The 15,336-nt window shown below is 51.3% G+C and overlaps 3 protein-coding genes across 4 annotated transcripts; 1 reads left to right on the top strand and 2 right to left on the bottom strand.

The window, feature by feature from the left end:
• Nucleotides 1-2,017: 2,017 nt before the first annotated feature.
• Nucleotides 2,018-6,750, bottom strand: LOC101914894 (ectoderm-neural cortex protein 1-like). Its single transcript, XM_055806164.1, has 3 exons — nucleotides 5,669-6,750; nucleotides 3,556-5,366; nucleotides 2,018-2,569 (listed from the first exon to the last, which is right to left on the bottom strand). Exons 1-2 carry the CDS (start codon nucleotides 5,843-5,845, stop codon nucleotides 3,582-3,584), a joined length of 1,962 nt encoding a protein of 653 aa, XP_055662139.1. The 5' UTR covers nucleotides 5,846-6,750; the 3' UTR covers nucleotides 2,018-2,569; nucleotides 3,556-3,581.
• On the bottom strand, nucleotides 5,256-9,575 carry PEX11G (peroxisomal biogenesis factor 11 gamma). Of its 2 annotated transcripts, XM_055806166.1 has the most exons (6): nucleotides 9,501-9,575; nucleotides 9,236-9,424; nucleotides 8,974-9,152; nucleotides 8,728-8,778; nucleotides 8,464-8,607; nucleotides 5,256-5,366 (listed from the first exon to the last, which is right to left on the bottom strand). In XM_055806166.1, coding segments are annotated over exons 1-6 (630 nt in total). In that variant the 5' UTR covers nucleotides 9,567-9,575; the 3' UTR covers nucleotides 5,256-5,365. The 2 variants fall into 2 exon arrangements, with proteins under 2 accessions (XP_055662141.1, XP_055662140.1); XM_055806165.1 differs by lacking the exon at nucleotides 5,256-5,366 and having other exon boundaries at nucleotides 7,471-8,607.
• A 47-nt stretch (nucleotides 9,576-9,622) lies between these two features.
• SAXO5 (stabilizer of axonemal microtubules 5) lies at nucleotides 9,623-15,322 on the top strand. Its single transcript, XM_055806027.1, is given in 11 exon segments — nucleotides 9,623-9,875; nucleotides 9,878-10,222; nucleotides 10,791-10,894; nucleotides 11,080-11,174; nucleotides 11,264-11,379; nucleotides 11,722-11,840; nucleotides 12,059-12,175; nucleotides 12,177-12,261; nucleotides 13,183-13,268; nucleotides 13,769-13,939; nucleotides 15,129-15,322. Coding segments are annotated over 11 exon segments (1,491 nt in total). The 5' UTR covers nucleotides 9,623-9,688; the 3' UTR covers nucleotides 15,195-15,322.
• The last annotated feature ends 14 nt before the right edge of the window (nucleotides 15,323-15,336 follow it).

Here is a 15,336-nt window from a genome sequence, read left to right as displayed (position 1 = left end):
TTGTGTGCTCCAGTTTCTTGCTAGATGTCTGGTGGGTGTACTGCAGAATTTGAATGATCCGTATCCCATCTTAGCCAGAAAAGGGAAATTCTCAGTTACTGCTGTGCTGGGTTTTTTTGCAATTAACAGCGCTGGCCATCCACAGCAGAGAAGAGCGAAAGGCTGTGTGCTGCCATGGCACTCTGCCCGCAGGGGCTGCTGAGCAGGGTGCACCTATGAATGAATGCAAGAAGCAGTGCAATTCACTTAAAACCAACATTGGCTGTATATCCTGGGGCCGAGAGGGAGGTGGGTCAGTCCGATACCGTATTTCTCTGGCTACGGTGGCTTGTGGGCTTTGTCTGAGAAGAGGAACATCATGGGACAGCGATATCACACTTGGCTTTGTTTTGGTGATGCCTCTATGTGTTGCCTCTTGCAGGTGTGATTGTGGCCTGGGGTCTAGCTCCTGCAGCTGGAGGTGTGCAGCTACGAAGCAGGGTTCTGCGCTAAGAGGAGAGGCCTAGGTTTGAGCTACGTTGAGACTCTAAATCAATTCTATTAAATTCAGGAGGATTTCTGTCCCAGTAACCAAATAGACCCCTAAAACCAAATTCACCTGCAGCCCATTTGGCCTAAATTTCTGGCCCCAGCAACTGAAGCAGTGAGTGGATCAATGCATGGAAATGTCAAACTGGGAAAACGGGTCTGTTGGGACTATGTCAAGCATGCACAAGTAAAAGGTGTCTTGTTTTCCCCAGGGGTGCTCCCTGCTGTGCTGGGAGCTGGTTCCTGTGAGGAGGTGGAGCTGGAGGGACAGCATGGGGCTTTCTGCCAGATGAAGGAGGATGAAGGCAGTGAAACGCAGCTCTGACTGTTTGTTGGCAGCAGTGGGGAGCCACTACGGAGCAGCCAAGCCCAGGTGTGCTTGAAGTGCCGGTTTTCCCTGAGAGGTAGTTAGCTATAAGTATAGTTTGAAAGGATGAAACAATTCACAGACACTCACCAAGGGCTTCAGCAGCAGGGCCACTCGCTCCCTTAGCTGAAAATGCAGTGAGCTTGGCTCAGATAACACCCCAGCGCCAGAGGCAGAGACCCGTGTTGCTAGAAGCAACTTTGTCCCTGGTGCAAAAGGCGGATGTGGCTGCAAGCCAACATCTATTGCTTGGCAGCGCAAATAAAACAGCTGCTGCTCAAATGGCCATGAATGAAACCTCCGCTCCTCTAACTTGCTGAGCAAAGTAGGACTTTGTCCGACCCTCAGGAATAGCTGGAGATAGAATAAAGGTGAAAATAGATCTGTGGGTCGTCTCACTGCAGCCTGGTGTGCACGCCTTCCATTGGGCGAGCAATGGAAAGGCAGCACAGCGAGGGTGTATGAAAAAAGGCTGAAATGGGGGCTGAAAACGGCAGAAGCATCAGAAAACAGGATGGAAACAAAGTCAATTTATCTGCTTCGGCCACCAGCAGCAGGGCAGCTTGCTTCCTTCCAGTCTTGCCAGTTCTTGCCTCTACTAGCAGCTAGGAAGGGTTGTGACATTGATTTATTTAGCTGTGAAATTGAATAATGGATCACACCCAAACCATGCTTCTGTGGTGAGACAGTTGGTTGCACTGTTGATGCCTGTTTCCTCTGACCATGCTGATTCCTGTTTCATACCTCCCACCCTTAAGAGGTTTTCCTTCCCACCACTGCCCCCACCTTCACCTGCAGCAGGGCCCAGGGCTCTCTTGGGGAGAGAAGTGGCAGCACTTTCCTCCGGTCTTTTTGGCAGTGAGGAAAACCAACTCCATGGACAATGACCAGGCAAAGGCAGAGAATAGCTTAATCTTTGGAGTTTCAAACAGATTTGTGGGTCCTTCAAAGCTAGAAGGCAGTACAAGTCCTGAGCTTTCCTAAGTCACATTTTACAAAGATATAGGAAGATCTGAGCCCTTGACAGTTGAGGAAGATATGGTCTGAAGCAGGGAATGTGCTTCTCTCTTTTGCTAAACAAGTATGGCCTGGGAAACTTGCAGCTTAAGTATACGGAGCAGGCAAGGGACACACGGGATTTTATTCAGATTTATTAAAGCAGCTCCAGGCTGAGTAACAAACACAACTGCTGTATATATATTAAAAAAAAAAAAAAAAAAAAGTACAGAACCAGCCCACAGGCAAAGTACTGTCACATGTTAAGACATTTCAGGCAACTGCCTCTGGTGCTGCCTGTTACTTAGGAGCTTCCTTCGTCCTGTCTAGTAAATATCACTTAAAATATTCTTCTGGTTCCTGTTCCGAGATCACATGAGTCAGGAGAAAACTTGGAAACCTTTTGCAGTCTCAAGGGACAGCACAAGCCACCAGCCCAAGGAGGTCCCTCCGTGCTTGTCCCGTAACTGGTCCTGAACGAAGGGGATTTACAGAAGCAGTTCAAAGCCAAAGCTGTGTTGCCTTGAGCCCTGCTGATGCTAATCAGATCCACAGAAGGGCTGGCATCCAGTTCACAGACTTGCTAAGTAGGAGGAGCCACTCGCTTCTCCTGCTCATGTCTTCAGTCTGGATCCCCGGTGAAGTGAAGCAAGACACCGGCAAAATCAGGTGTGACACCTGTATTGCAGAAGAGAGTATTGTGAGACCAGTGTGCAGCAAACCTGACAACACTCCTCATGCCTCGAAACCAACAGAGAACGCTGTTCTAGTGGAGTGACGGCTGCTTATTTCCCTCTACATACAGGAATTTTCTATAAGTATCACTGACTGGGTATTTTATTAAGTTAAACAAGTTCATTTGGGCAGTACATCTCTTGCAAGGGGAAAAGAAAAAAACCTGCAGCGACCTGGGACTCACCAGCATCTTTTCTGCCAAGAGCCTTTAGAAAGGTTTAATTCCAGTTGCACATTTTTAACAAGTTAATCACTGTGTAGCAGGAAAGAAATGGCATGAAAGGGACACCAGAGAATAATTAGAAATGGAGAAACCCTGTGTTTATATGTAGACAGAGCTTGTCTTACAAACGCAATTACCAACCATTCTGGGACTAAATCCCAGCTATAATCTTCTTCTGGCACCAGCTCACAGCCCTTGCGTCCCACAAGACATTTGGGTGCCACTAGCAGATTAACCGTGGCACCAGGAGGAGGAGGCTGTGCTAAATGCAGCAGCCGGGCCCCAGTGGCACCGCGCGGTCTATCCCAGCTCCTGCAGACAGCCTGCCTCTTAACATAACGATTGACTCCACGAGCTTGCTGTACCAGCGACGACACCCCAATCCTCCTCGCAAAGAGCATTCCCCAAAATCTTTGCACAGGCCAAGACTCAGTGGAAAGGCTAGGATGCCAGGTTAAGTGTCTTGTTATTTATACTAATCTTCTCCCCACAGCATTTCAGCACCTAAAGAGACATTCTCTCTTCTGCAGGGTTTTTAGATCCTAAACTACCAGCCTAGAAACACGTTTCTGGAGCTGATGCTCACACAAAGCTGTTCTCTAGGACAACTCTAGTCCGGATCCACGTACATCTGCCCCTCAGGGTTTAACCCTTGCACAGCACAAAGTTCTACAGAGAAGCTCTGGGCTGATCTGCAACTATTTACCTTCAGGTTCTTCATCACACTGCAACTCAGGCAGACAGGTACTTCCAGGTGCTGACGAAGGCGGTGGGGATGAGGGAGTAAGGCACTGTTGTGATGCTGCTCCAAGTGTCGGATGATGGGTCGTAACAGTCCAGTGTTTTGCAGCGCTGAGCCCCGCAGTAGCCCCCCACCACGTACAGTCTGTTACCCGATGTAACAGCGCGGCAGCTGATGCGCTTAGCAGTGACATCCCCAAATTTGGACCACTGGTAGGTATCACTGTGGAAACGGTAAGCGGAGCTGGCAGAGAACTCCGTGTCCCCCCCAATGATGATGATGTGGCTGCCCACCACGGCGGCAGCCGTGTACCGCCAAGGCTGGGGGCAACTGGCAGGCACCGTCCAGCGATTCTGGCAGGGGTCAAAGCACTGCACCTTGGGCAGCTTCTCCTGGTTGGCGCTGGTGCCACCGAAAACAAACAGCTTCATCTTGGCTCCCACCACAGCGGCGTTGCTTACACCTTCTCGGAGAGGAGCCACCAAGGACCATTTATCCAGCTGCGGGTCATAGTGTTCGACTTGCTTGAGCGAGACGGAAGGAGAGGCCGGGAAGGCACCACTCACTGCTGTGTGACCCCCCACCACGTACAGACTGTGGTCCAGCTCAGCAGAGCCATGGCCAAACCGTGCCACCAGCATGGGAGCAGCTTTTGCCCACTCATCATGGAGGGTGTCATAAACCCAGACATCTTTGGAAGCGCTGTTCTCGGAGCCTTTGCCGCCGGTGATGTACACTTTGCACCCAATAGCACAGGCACTGCACTCTTTACGAGGGCTTGGGATGTCGGCATGAGGAATGATCTCACTGGTTTTATGATCCAGCATATAGATCTTGTCGCACATGAAGGTCTGGCCACCGAGCAACAGCAGGGCCTGGCTGACCTTGCGGGGTCGGGCACAGCACCCTGTCACAAGGCCGTCGTTTTGCAGGATCTTCATTTTGCATCGTACAGCATCAGCCACGATCTCCTCCCCCAGCTTGTGGCTGGTCACCAGCTTCTCGCAGGCCACTTGCTTCCGCAGGTAGGACTCGGGCAGAAGGGCCAGGCGGACAGAGCGCAGCAGCTCTGGCAGAACTTCATGGCGTCGGGGCAAATCGTACCGGATCCAACCTATAACAGCTTCATAGACCAGCGTCTCATCCTCTACCTCCAGCTCCTCGCTCTCCACCAGCTCCAGCAGCTTGTCTTTGGGCAGTCGGAGGAAATCTTCAGTCTTGCAGAGTGAGGTGAAGTTGGCCAATGCCATCCTCCAGGACAGCTCCTGCAGCCGCTGGCAGCAGTGGGCATCAGACAGCAGCAGCATGTTCAAGCAATTCCCTGGGTAGAGATTCTTCTCCAGAAAATCAGCCGAAGCATCCCGAATATCCTGAAATTGCAACATGTCCCCAGCCTCCAGCAAGGACTCCGCGTTCTCCTCGTTAATCAGCACCCGGGCCGAGTAGGCATAGTCCAGCAGCAGCTCCAGCACCTCGGGGTGGAGGGAATCATGGAAGTTGACCTCAGCATCTCTGCTCTCTTTCAGGCCTCCGCTGAACATAGCGTCAAAGTAGCGGCTGCATGAGGCCAGGACAGCCCGGTGGCAGTGGAAGGCCTGGCTCCCCGCTCGCAGAACCACATCAGTGAAGAGGTGCCGCTTGCGGAGCAGATTGAGGTGGGTGAGGAGGCTGTCAGCGTGGCCTGGTTTGTGGAAGAGATGGATGTTCATGGAGCCGGAGCTCGAGCGGGATTTCCGATTCTCGTGACTGCTGACAGACATGGCGGTGAGGCTGCTCTGCAAGAGAGAACCAGAGAGTCGGCACGGAACACCCAGTAGAGCGGTCACCGGGGAGCAGCGGGGGTGCAGCGGGAGAGGAGCCGGCGGCAGGAGTTCAGTACCCAGCCGGTAAGGGGAGCTCGGGGCGGACATCCCGCAGCAGGGCACCGGGTGGTCCCGGCCCAAACACCGGTGCAGGGCACGGCTTGGCCGGGCCCCGCGTAGTACCGGGAGGGTGATGCGTGCTCCCGGTGCTGCCCGCACCCACCCGCTTCAGACCTCCGCCCCGGGGTCCCGCGCCCCGCTCCCGGGTCCCGCACCTCGCTCCGGGGCCGCCGCTCGCCGCCTGCTCTCCCGCCGCACCCCGCCGCCGCCGCGTGGCCGCTCAGCCCCCAGTCCCGCCCCCCGCCCCGCCCAGCGCGGCGGAGCAGCCAATCGGCGTCCGCAGCGCCCTCGGCGCACTCTGTGAAAGGGAGCCGGGGCCGGGCGCTGCGCATGCGCCGCCCCTTAACCCTTCGCTGCCCGGCGGCAGCGTGTGCTCGTGTGGCTGTCCCCACGCGTGTCCCCCCGCTTTGCAGCGCGGCTGCCCCCGGGCAGGAGCACCACGGCTTGGGGCAGTTAGTAGCCCAAAATGGAGGGTTGCCGCTGCTAAAGGCCGGCTGCAGCTTTGGTCACGGCCTGTCCCCCCCGCCCGACGGGGCCCGGGCTCCGCGCTGGAGTCAGCAGCTCGGCTGCTAACGGCCTGCTGACAAAGGGAGGTCACGGCCGAGCAGGTCCCTGCTCAGCACATGCTTTCCTGCATGGAGCAAAGCTGGAGCCGAGTTGGGCTGATGGCCAGATCAGAAAAAGGGAGAGAAAAAAAGGCAGATTTTGGGAGGGTGGGGTCTGCCCACACAAGGTCTGAGCTGAGAGAGCTACAAGAAAGAGAGCGCGCTAAAAAAAGAGACCAAAATAAGAGACCCAAAAAAAGCGACAAGAGACCTAATAGACAAAAAGAGACCTAAAAGAGGCAGAAGCAGCCATCACAGGTGAGCCCTAAATACTGTGTCAGTGGGTACCAAAACCATGCGACAGAAAAATACACATTTCAAAAAGTCTGAATTACCAGGTTTTGCTTTATCTTTGTGCTTCACCGGCTGCAATTTAAAATTGCTTAATGAGGAAGCGGATGAAGCAAATGCGCCTAGAGTGGTTTACAGCATCCTTTCTGCAGTTTAAAATTAAAAAGCATGGGTTAGAGTTTTACTGATTTGGCATTGGAGGCATGTCTATTTGGTTGGGGTTTTTTTAAATCGCTGTAGCCACGTTGTCCCATGCTCAGCAGGAAAGTGTGTTCTGAAGGAACGGTTTAACAAGGTTAAGAATAAAAAAAGACATAATCTGATTTCTTAATAATTAAATTAATTTTTAAAAACCCACTAAACTGCAACAAGAGCCACCACAGAGAGTGACGAGAGTGGGCAAGAGTCCTGTCTGTCCCTTACAGATATATTTTTTTTTAATGTATATATATTAAAAAAATTAGTCTTTAGCTGTCCCTAAATACCAGGATCTGGGCACTCTGCCTGTTCGGGCACAGGACCTGTGACGTGAGCAGAGAAAAAACAAAGAGTCTAACGCCTGCCCACACTCCCAAGTTGTACCAAAACCTGTAAATCTGACACCAAATTCAGAGCCCAGTCAGGAAGGCATCCTCTGGGGCACTTAGCAGTGTAAAGGTCCAGATAAACTGCAAGGATGGGGCAAAGGGTAAAGAGTATCAAGACCTCACTGTTCTCTTTGAACACAGGCAGGGAATAGTTTCCCATTTCTGTGCCAAAACCAACAAAAGACAACAGAAATAGAGGTCAAACCTTCCAGAAACGCAGTGTGCGCCATACTGCGCTGCAGGGTGCACGAGCACCGTGCAGATTAAGCAGAACTGGTTTCAAAAGATGCATTTCCATGACAGCTAATCAGGGGCTCTGAATTATTGTGGTAGAAGGAAAGCTGGTAACAGATGGGGAGCTGTAGCTAACGCATCACAAATGTTTTCTGTCGCCTAGGCACTGTCTAGAGCTTTCTAGAAGCAGATAAAGAGCATTTGCCTAGTTATCAGAAGGAATGATCACTCAAGGCCACCTTTGAAGCATTCATCTCGTTTATTATTGGCACCGCCTAGAAATGTAACTGTAAATTCATCTTGGCATTGGTTTGACTGATCCTTTGAAAAGCGATTAACAAATTTGCTACTTTCTTTAAAAAATAAAAAGTCCGTTGGCCGCTGCCAGAGCCTGGTGGAAGAGCTCCACCCGGTGGCATTCCGTAAAGGCACAGCTGGAGACGCAGTGCTGCTTTGTGAAGAACCCAGGAAGTCTCCACTTACAGTATTTCTCCTTAAATGAGGCACACAGACTAGAAGAAAGCTTCACAAGGCACTCCTTACAGTTGCTGTTTCTTTCCCCTCTCAATTCTAAAGAAACACAACCGTCACAAACAAAATAACCCAGCAACCTGCCTCAGCCGCTTGCTCCAGTTAGCGCTCAGGGGATCTGCTCTGGCCTCAAATGCCAAAATACCTGATGGAGAAACTCGTTATGCGTCACCTCCCTGGTTCAGATGAGGCACCAAGTGCTGAGCCCAGAGCTTGAATCGCAGGATCCGACCCTTAGAAGTTTTATGTGACAGAACTGTGGTTGTTCCTCTGCCTAACCCTGACTTTGTGCTCTTTTAAGTGATAATGAAGACTGGAGGGTTGCATTTGTCTTTTGGGACATGGAAAGGAAGGACAGAAGTGATTTTCCACCACCACCACCCCTCTATTTTACCAGTCCTAGGAGATTTCTTGATTTTCAGAGGATTTGCCTGAAAGATTTCTCTGATGAGGAGTAATAAAAATTGTTAACCGCAAACAATCCTCTCTGTAATAGGTCTTGATTATAGCACAAATTACAGGATGCGTGAATTTCAATCACCAACACCCAGGGAAATTACCCTGCCTCACTAAAGGCATTTTTGCCATGTAAAATTGGGCTCTTGAAGCATAATTACACTTTATACAGCTTCAGAATTTCCTCCTCTAGATGTTTGGTAGATACCAATCAGGGAAGATACAGTCCCCAGGAGACCTACTAACCATGGAGGAAACCGTCCAGCCCAAAGAAATCCAGGAGGTAGCCAATGGATTGCGTTGGAGATATCTGCTACATCTGTGATGATGCTCAAAACTTCAGCCTTCACTTGGGCTTTCATTTCCTTTCGACTCAGAGGCAAAGATATACTGTTGAAAGCAAAAGTAGTATTAGTGATAGCTCATAACATAATTATTAGCGACAGCTCACGAATGAAAACAGATAAATTTGGATTAAATTAGCTGTGTAGCCAAGAGGAGAAATCATACCACTTGTGCTGCCCCAGCTTTCTTCTTAAAATAAACAAGATTCTCAGGGATCTGAAAACAAGACAACAGTTATTTCTCCAACAGCAAAGGGGAGGGTTTTTTTCTGTACCATTAACTGCATCTGTGCAGAAGAGCACCCTCCTGCAGCCAAGAGGGTCCTTCATTTTAGCCCGACTACAGAGAACGTGGCTCATTCCCTGTCTGCCTCCCTCCCACCGCAGACTGCGGCACCCCAGCCAGCCTTACCGCAGGATACTCAGGAGCAGGGATGAGGCCCAGAGCACCATGCTCAGAGTCCACCACTTCTGAGAGCCGACGTGGATGATGCCAATGTCTGCCGCCCAGGCAACGTGCTCGCAGGGGTAATACAGCTGGTTGGCCAGGTTGCAGAGCACCGACAGCCCCCGCACCAGGCCGTCCTCGTCCTGCGGGGAGCACGGGGGACGCACCTTGGCACCTGTGGCATGGCCAAGATGGGCTGCCGGTGCCCTCCGTGCCCTGAGCTCACCTTAGGGCCCAGCCCGTAGCCACAGCTGTAGCTGAGCATAGCGAAGTCGTCGAAGAGGCGCAAGGCCGTGCGGCAGGCGCTCAGCTGGGCCGACACGGCCAGGAGGCTCCCGGGCAGCCCGGACGGAGGGGCCTGCGGCCCGGCCAGCGCCCCGCCCGCCAGCTGACAGCCATAGCAGAGCGCACGGACCTGCGGAGGCACAGCCCGGTGAGGGCCCGGCCCTACCGGTACAGCAGGGCCCCGCCGGGCCGCCCCCGCCACTCACCACCCGGTCGCGGCCGCGGTAGGTCTCCAGCGCGGCGACCAGGCCGCTGAGAGCGCCCGCCGCCATAGCAACGCTTCCGGGATGTGATGTCACAGCGCGGGGCTCACCGGGAAGGCGGGGAGCCGTCGCCGTGGCAACGCGGCCTGGTGGCTGCTGGAGCTCGCCCGAAGCCTCACGCTTGCTGGTAGATGGCGGCCTACGCCGTGCCGATGATCCCGGTGCCCCTCGCGGGCCTTCCCCTCCTGAAGGCGACCCACGTCCAGCTGGGGACCAAGCACTGGGCGCCGGCCAGCGCCTGTCAGCCATTTTCTCACACCCAGTTCCCCCCTCACTGGGGGGTTTACAGGCCGGCACCGGCCGGCTGCCCTGCAGGAGGCTGGCGCTAGGCCCGTCCTGGGGTGGCGGTGAGGAATTCTGCTCGAAAACTCGCTCGACGTTTCCAAACAGGCTTTTGCAGCCGGTTGCCCTGGCTGATCCCCCAAAGTCACATGTCCGCATGCATGCAGACCCCAGCATCCGCATCCTCACCTCGATGATGAGGCAGAGCTTCCCCTGCCCTCCCACCCCCCTTCAAAGACACCCGCAGTCCACAGCCAAGAAATGGAAGGATAACTTCCCTTGTGGAGACAGAGAGAAAATAAGGCTCCCTACATCCATCTACACCTCCTCATGCCCAGCACATGAGATCCAGCCCCCTCCCAGGCCATGGCATTTGCACAGGGGTGAGCTGTTTTACAGCCTGCTCTGTCCCCAACACACCTTCCCTGCAGTCCTCGGGGGGGCTGCGCAGGCTTCCTGGGCACTGGGGGGTTGTGTGCCTTGGCTCAGGGTCATGCTGTGAGCAATTAACACTGTTACAACTATTTGGATATTTTGCTTTCTCTTTTTGTAGCTGAGTAAATCGATCTGAATCTCGTAACACAGGTTAACAGCACTAACTAAAGCCAGCCAGGCTTTTGCTGTGCAGCCTTTCCAGCTGTCTTCTGTACTTGCTGTATCCTCAGATGCCACAGTTTTCACACCAGAGCTACATCGGTGCTGATGCACTGTGTCCATGTTCTGCAGTGTTGCAGCTCACCTTACTGCAGTATGGTGTTAATTGCTTTGCTGTTTCATTACACAAAGTAGATTCAGTAGTAAAATGCTGAAAAAGCAGCTGCCTCAATATTGCATCTTCAATATCATTAATATTTCCTTTTACGGTTAAATGGAGTATTTTTAGAAGTAACACTTTTTTTATTGTAAAATGTGTTTTTACAAATAACATTTTCCCTTCTGGCTGTTTGGCAGGATGTGTTCCCATTATTGATGAGGCTGGAGCACCCTATTACCACACTTCTTATCAAGCACAGTTTAAGGGTGAATGGACCCCACCTGCAAAGCCAAGTGAAAAGGTAACAGCATGACTTTGGGGAGGACCAAAACACGGTGAAAGGGCAGCACATTCTGATGTTGAACCCTGTCCTGAAAGGGGTGGGATCTGTGCAAGTGAAAACCAGATGGATGGAAAGACAGAGAGGGGAAACAAAGGGGTTATGCTTTAAGTGGCTGTTCTGTAGCTCTGTTGGCTCCCCTTCAGCACGTGTCTCATATTAATTTTGGGGATCACAGAAGCAGCGGAGCTGTGAGCAAGCAGAAACATGCCTACAGTGCACCAGACAAGAGGACACACAGGTATCAGCAGGAACCTGATAGACATCCCCAGCAACTGCTCTTTCTGATGAACATTGCTGTTGAAGCAGCTCATATCTGATATCTTGCAGAGTCTATGACAAGGAACATGCTGCCTCGCAGATCTACCGCATGAACCTGCAGCTGGGGGATGGCTGCATCGGATTCTCCACCTCGACGTCAGAGCACTTCCCAGTACGCGATCCAGGTAGGGTAAGCCTGTGACACAGAGGCAACGTGTACAGTCCACTGCTGAGGTTTATAACAAGCTGAACAGTAGGTTTTATCACTTGGGTTTAGTGATATAATTAAAGATATAATGCATTCCTATAATATGTATATTATTTTAAGTTTTTAATGTTTTACAGTTTTTACGTACTCAGCATCAGTGTCATCGCTGTGAGGCTCTGTTTCATCCTCACTCTGCTTCCCTGGCAGGTTAAATAGCTGTATTCATTCCTGGGCTCTAGTGCATGAGGAGAAGATGCTGTAGCTATAAATTGCTCAGAGACTGGAGTGCTCTGACATCTTTCACTCTTGCTTTTGCCAGAGCATGTAACTATTGCCCGTCCAAACATGTTTGCCTCATCCATCCCCAGAGGCGATGAAGACCCTGAGAGAAATAAAGCATCGGCAAGTGCTACTACTACGAAGCTCTCCTACCCAGAGGTCTGTTCCCAGCTTTCTGTGCAGGTGTTTCTCTGGTGGAGACCCTCTCTTCTTTTACATACACTATTCTGGCACCTAAAGCAGATGTTGTTGTCCCTTCTTCCCTCCCCACGCTGTGTGGCAACACTCTACTCTGGGCTATGCAAAGTGTACCGTGCGGTAGGGTGCCTTCCTCAGCCACAGCCTGTTTCTGTTAAAGCAGCTCTTGTGTTCTGCAGACTGACAGGTGGAACCTTGCACCGAAGCCTGACTTGCCACTTCAGAAACATCGAAGCAACATCTGCTTGGGAGATCAGCATTCAGGCTCCTGTTTCTTCAGCATAACACAGCAGTCACACTTATCAGCCGCCCCGCCAGAGCCAGAGGGTGACGGCAGACAGCAAGAGACACCGTGAGAGCCACATCCCCTTCAACTACCACAGTAAGGCCATGTTGCTCAGACTGTTGTGGTGCCAGATGAAACCTGCTGAGGTTCTCCTAGCTCCGTGCAAGGGACAGCAATGCCTGCTGCTCTGGGAAGGAAGGCAGCCCAGACATCTTGTGTTGGAAATGGCAGGAAGGCACATCTTTTGTAAAATGAGACTGTTACCCCAAAACCAGGCAGGACAGACATGCTTATACATGTTGCTGCTGGATCTCACAGTGGCTTCTAATCTCAGGCACTTTCACCTCCCCAGATGACATCTTGCCTGCCACTGTGATGCCTGTGCCAGCTGTAGCCATTCACTGCCATCATGCAGTGCTGTTTAGCATGTTGAGGTGGCATGAATGATTTCTGGGACAAGAACTAGTGGCTTGATCTTTCTCCCTTGCTCCATTTGTTTTTAAAAGTTGTTTTACATTTGTATGTGGGATGAAGGAGAGGATTTTGATCAAAAACTGTGCCTATGCAACCTCAGGAAGGGATGCAGTTAGAGCTTGTCATGGGAAACATTAAGAAAATCCTCCTCTGACGTTGCATCCTGGTTCTGATGGCCAGTATTCTGCAACTAAGAGAGAGGTCACTTCTGTTTTTAAAGGCATTTGTTTTACTAAATGTGAAACAGATCACAGTTGAATTGAGCTTTTCCTTGGCCCCAAACTTCTGGAGAGTTCCATAACTAGCATATGGAGTGATATTCCTGCAACTGTTGTGTGAATTTCTTGATTTACTTCTTCGCTCTGAGAATTGTTTTCGGCCTAGGCAAAGGTTTTCAGCTGATGACAAAGTCTGCCTTTTCCTCTCGTTAATGGAAACACACACAGATCTGTTACTGCAAGTCAAACTACAAAGCTTTTCTGATGTTGCCTCCTAATTTACTGGCTTGAATTGAATTTTTATTTAAATTCCATCTGTCAGCAGATGAAAGTTCTGTCACAACCACACAGGCCATGCTGGTCCCACACAGACAGCAGAAACAACGACTCTCTGAAGACATGCTACAGCAGGTATAGCCTTAGTAGTCTTGGATTTACCACAAGGCGGCTTGGGGAAGTGGGTTTATACCAAGCAAAGCTATAGCCTCCCCATTGACATCATCAGTTTTGGTGTGTTGCTCTTGGGCTACCTAAGATGGGATAAGCCATGCACCAAATCCTGTCTGCCTTCAGTTCTCAAGTAAATGCTCTGTGGGGAGCAGAGTCGTAGATGAGAAAAATCTTTTAAGGGAGAGGAAGGATATGCAACCAAATCCCTAAGCCAAGGGATATTGGAGGGAGGGGGAAGGTGATTCCAGCCAAGGTAAACATCTCTTTGCACCACCAGCAGAGAAGGCTGTACAGCTGCCAGAGAAAAGAGGAGGCAGGCAGGCACAGACCGCAGCTGCCCAGGGGGTGACCCTTCAGGTAGCAGCACAACGCTCAGATGTTGGGGCTGCCAGGTTCCATGTAACCACCTGCCTCTTCCTCAGCCCTGTCCTCGTGTGCTGAAAGCCATTTTGTCTTCTTAGTTGAAATGCTCACACCTGGAGCTACCCTGGAGGACACAGGATCGCTTCAGGACTGAACAGAAAGATAAGTTCATGTCCAAGCCAGGGGTCCCAGCAGAAATCCAAAAGGGAAACTCCCAAGTGAGTTGCGTCCCCCTTGGAACCTTTTAAAAATACTGTCCCTGGAGGAAGATGCTCTTCGCACCGTGATCTTCTCCCTTCTTCACTGACCACCCAGAACTTGCTGCACTGCGGACTCCCTACACATCATGTTACCATCCTGGTGCCCTGCTCTTGGCCCCTCTATGTGTTATTACAGGGAACATTTATTTCTTGAGCAATTCAATTTGACTTGAATGAGGACACAAGAAGGTGTTGTGACAGCAAGAACAAACACTGGGAGATTAGTGCAGTGATGTGGGTGACACATCTCTCTGGATCGCAAGACCCATGGAGCACCTCTAGGCAGGCGCTGGGGCGGGAGGAAGCAGGTGGAGTAGGGGGAAGCTCAGAGAAAGGGCAAGAGATCAGAAGCAAAACGAGAGGCACTGTCGGGGCTGTGTGTGGGCTGAAATATTCCTTTATTATCTGTTTGGATTTTGGTGTCAAGGCCTGAAACCAAAGGTCAGTGAACAGTAGGGCAGAGAGGTAGCTCTCCCCAGCTTATGATGAGTGGGCTGTTTTCTTAGAGGTGAGCTGTGTATTTTTGTTGAGTTGATAACTTACATGGGTTTCCTGAATGCTGAGCTTGCACTAACTCTTTTTGGGATATATGTATTTTAAGGAGGGATCAGCGTGGGCTGGTCAGCCCGCTCCCCAGGCAGCCGAGTGAGCAGGGTCAGCTGCTGCAAAGTCACAGCTGCCACTTCACAAGCTCTTTTCAGCCTTTTGATGCAGATCGGCTTGATTCCCATCTGCTGTGAGCCAGCGCTACAGCATTTGAGTGCGGGTTACTAAACCATTTCCAACTGCTGCAGTTTGTGTGTGAGCAGTGGCTGGGCCCACAAGCCCTCGTGCTTTCCTCTTGGGATTTGACTCTGCGTCTCTCAGGAAAGGGACAGTCCTTGCTCATGTGTACTTCAAAGAAGTCACGTACTCAAGTCTTGCAAATGCACGCAGGCACTTCACATTGGTATCTTACGTCGCTACGTTGCAAACACCTCGATTCAAACACCAAGATGACATCATTTGGTGTAGTAACAGGGACTTGCATCTGCTACAGATCTGCCCCGTTGCTTTTATGTGACCCTGAGGTGGTGTTTGTTGGGGGGAGATGGTGAACAGCACCCTTTGGTGGAACAGCTGGCTGGGAGAGCTGTTCCTGGGAGGACCCTGTAATTATTCACTGTCTTTTCCTTTTCTTTTTTTTTTTTTTTTTTTTATTTTGATGCAACTTCAGACGCAGAAAGTAAAACTAGCTTTTGGGATAAGGGTCTTCATTTTCTAAACTCCTCTCCCACACCTTCCAGCTATGCCCCAGGAATGCTTGAACTGGGAGGGCCAAACAGCCTGCCTGCGATTCCCCCAGCTATGTGGAATCTGCCAGCACGGTTGGGTGGTGCGTGACACCCCTCCCTGCCAACAGAGCC

The sequence above is a fragment of the Falco peregrinus genome, chromosome 5 (assembly GCF_023634155.1).
Source record: "Falco peregrinus isolate bFalPer1 chromosome 5, bFalPer1.pri, whole genome shotgun sequence".
Classification (NCBI taxonomy): domain Eukaryota; kingdom Metazoa; phylum Chordata; class Aves; order Falconiformes; family Falconidae; genus Falco; species Falco peregrinus.
The sequence above is the reverse complement of the archived record's forward strand: the minus strand, read 5'-3'. Positions and strand labels throughout refer to the sequence as shown.

Coding starts and splice junctions, on each gene's coding strand:
- LOC101914894 (XM_055806164.1), bottom strand. CDS start 5,845: ATGCGCAGCGCCCGGCCCCGGCTCCCTTTCACAGAGTGCGCCGAGGGC. Junction 5,367..5,668: donor AGCGGCGGCCCCGGAGCGAG/GTGCGGGACCCG, acceptor TCTCTCTTGCAG/AGCAGCCTCACCGCCATGTC.
- PEX11G (XM_055806165.1), bottom strand. CDS start 9,566: ATGGCGGCGGGCGCTCTCAGCGGCCTGGTCGCCGCGCTGGAGACCTAC. Junction 9,425..9,500: donor ACCGCGGCCGCGACCGGGTG/GTGAGTGGCGGG, acceptor GTGCCTCCGCAG/GTCCGTGCGCTCTGCTATGG. Junction 8,608..8,727: donor AAGCTGGGGCAGCACAAGTG/GTATGATTTCTC, acceptor TGCTTTCAACAG/TATATCTTTGCCTCTGAGTC.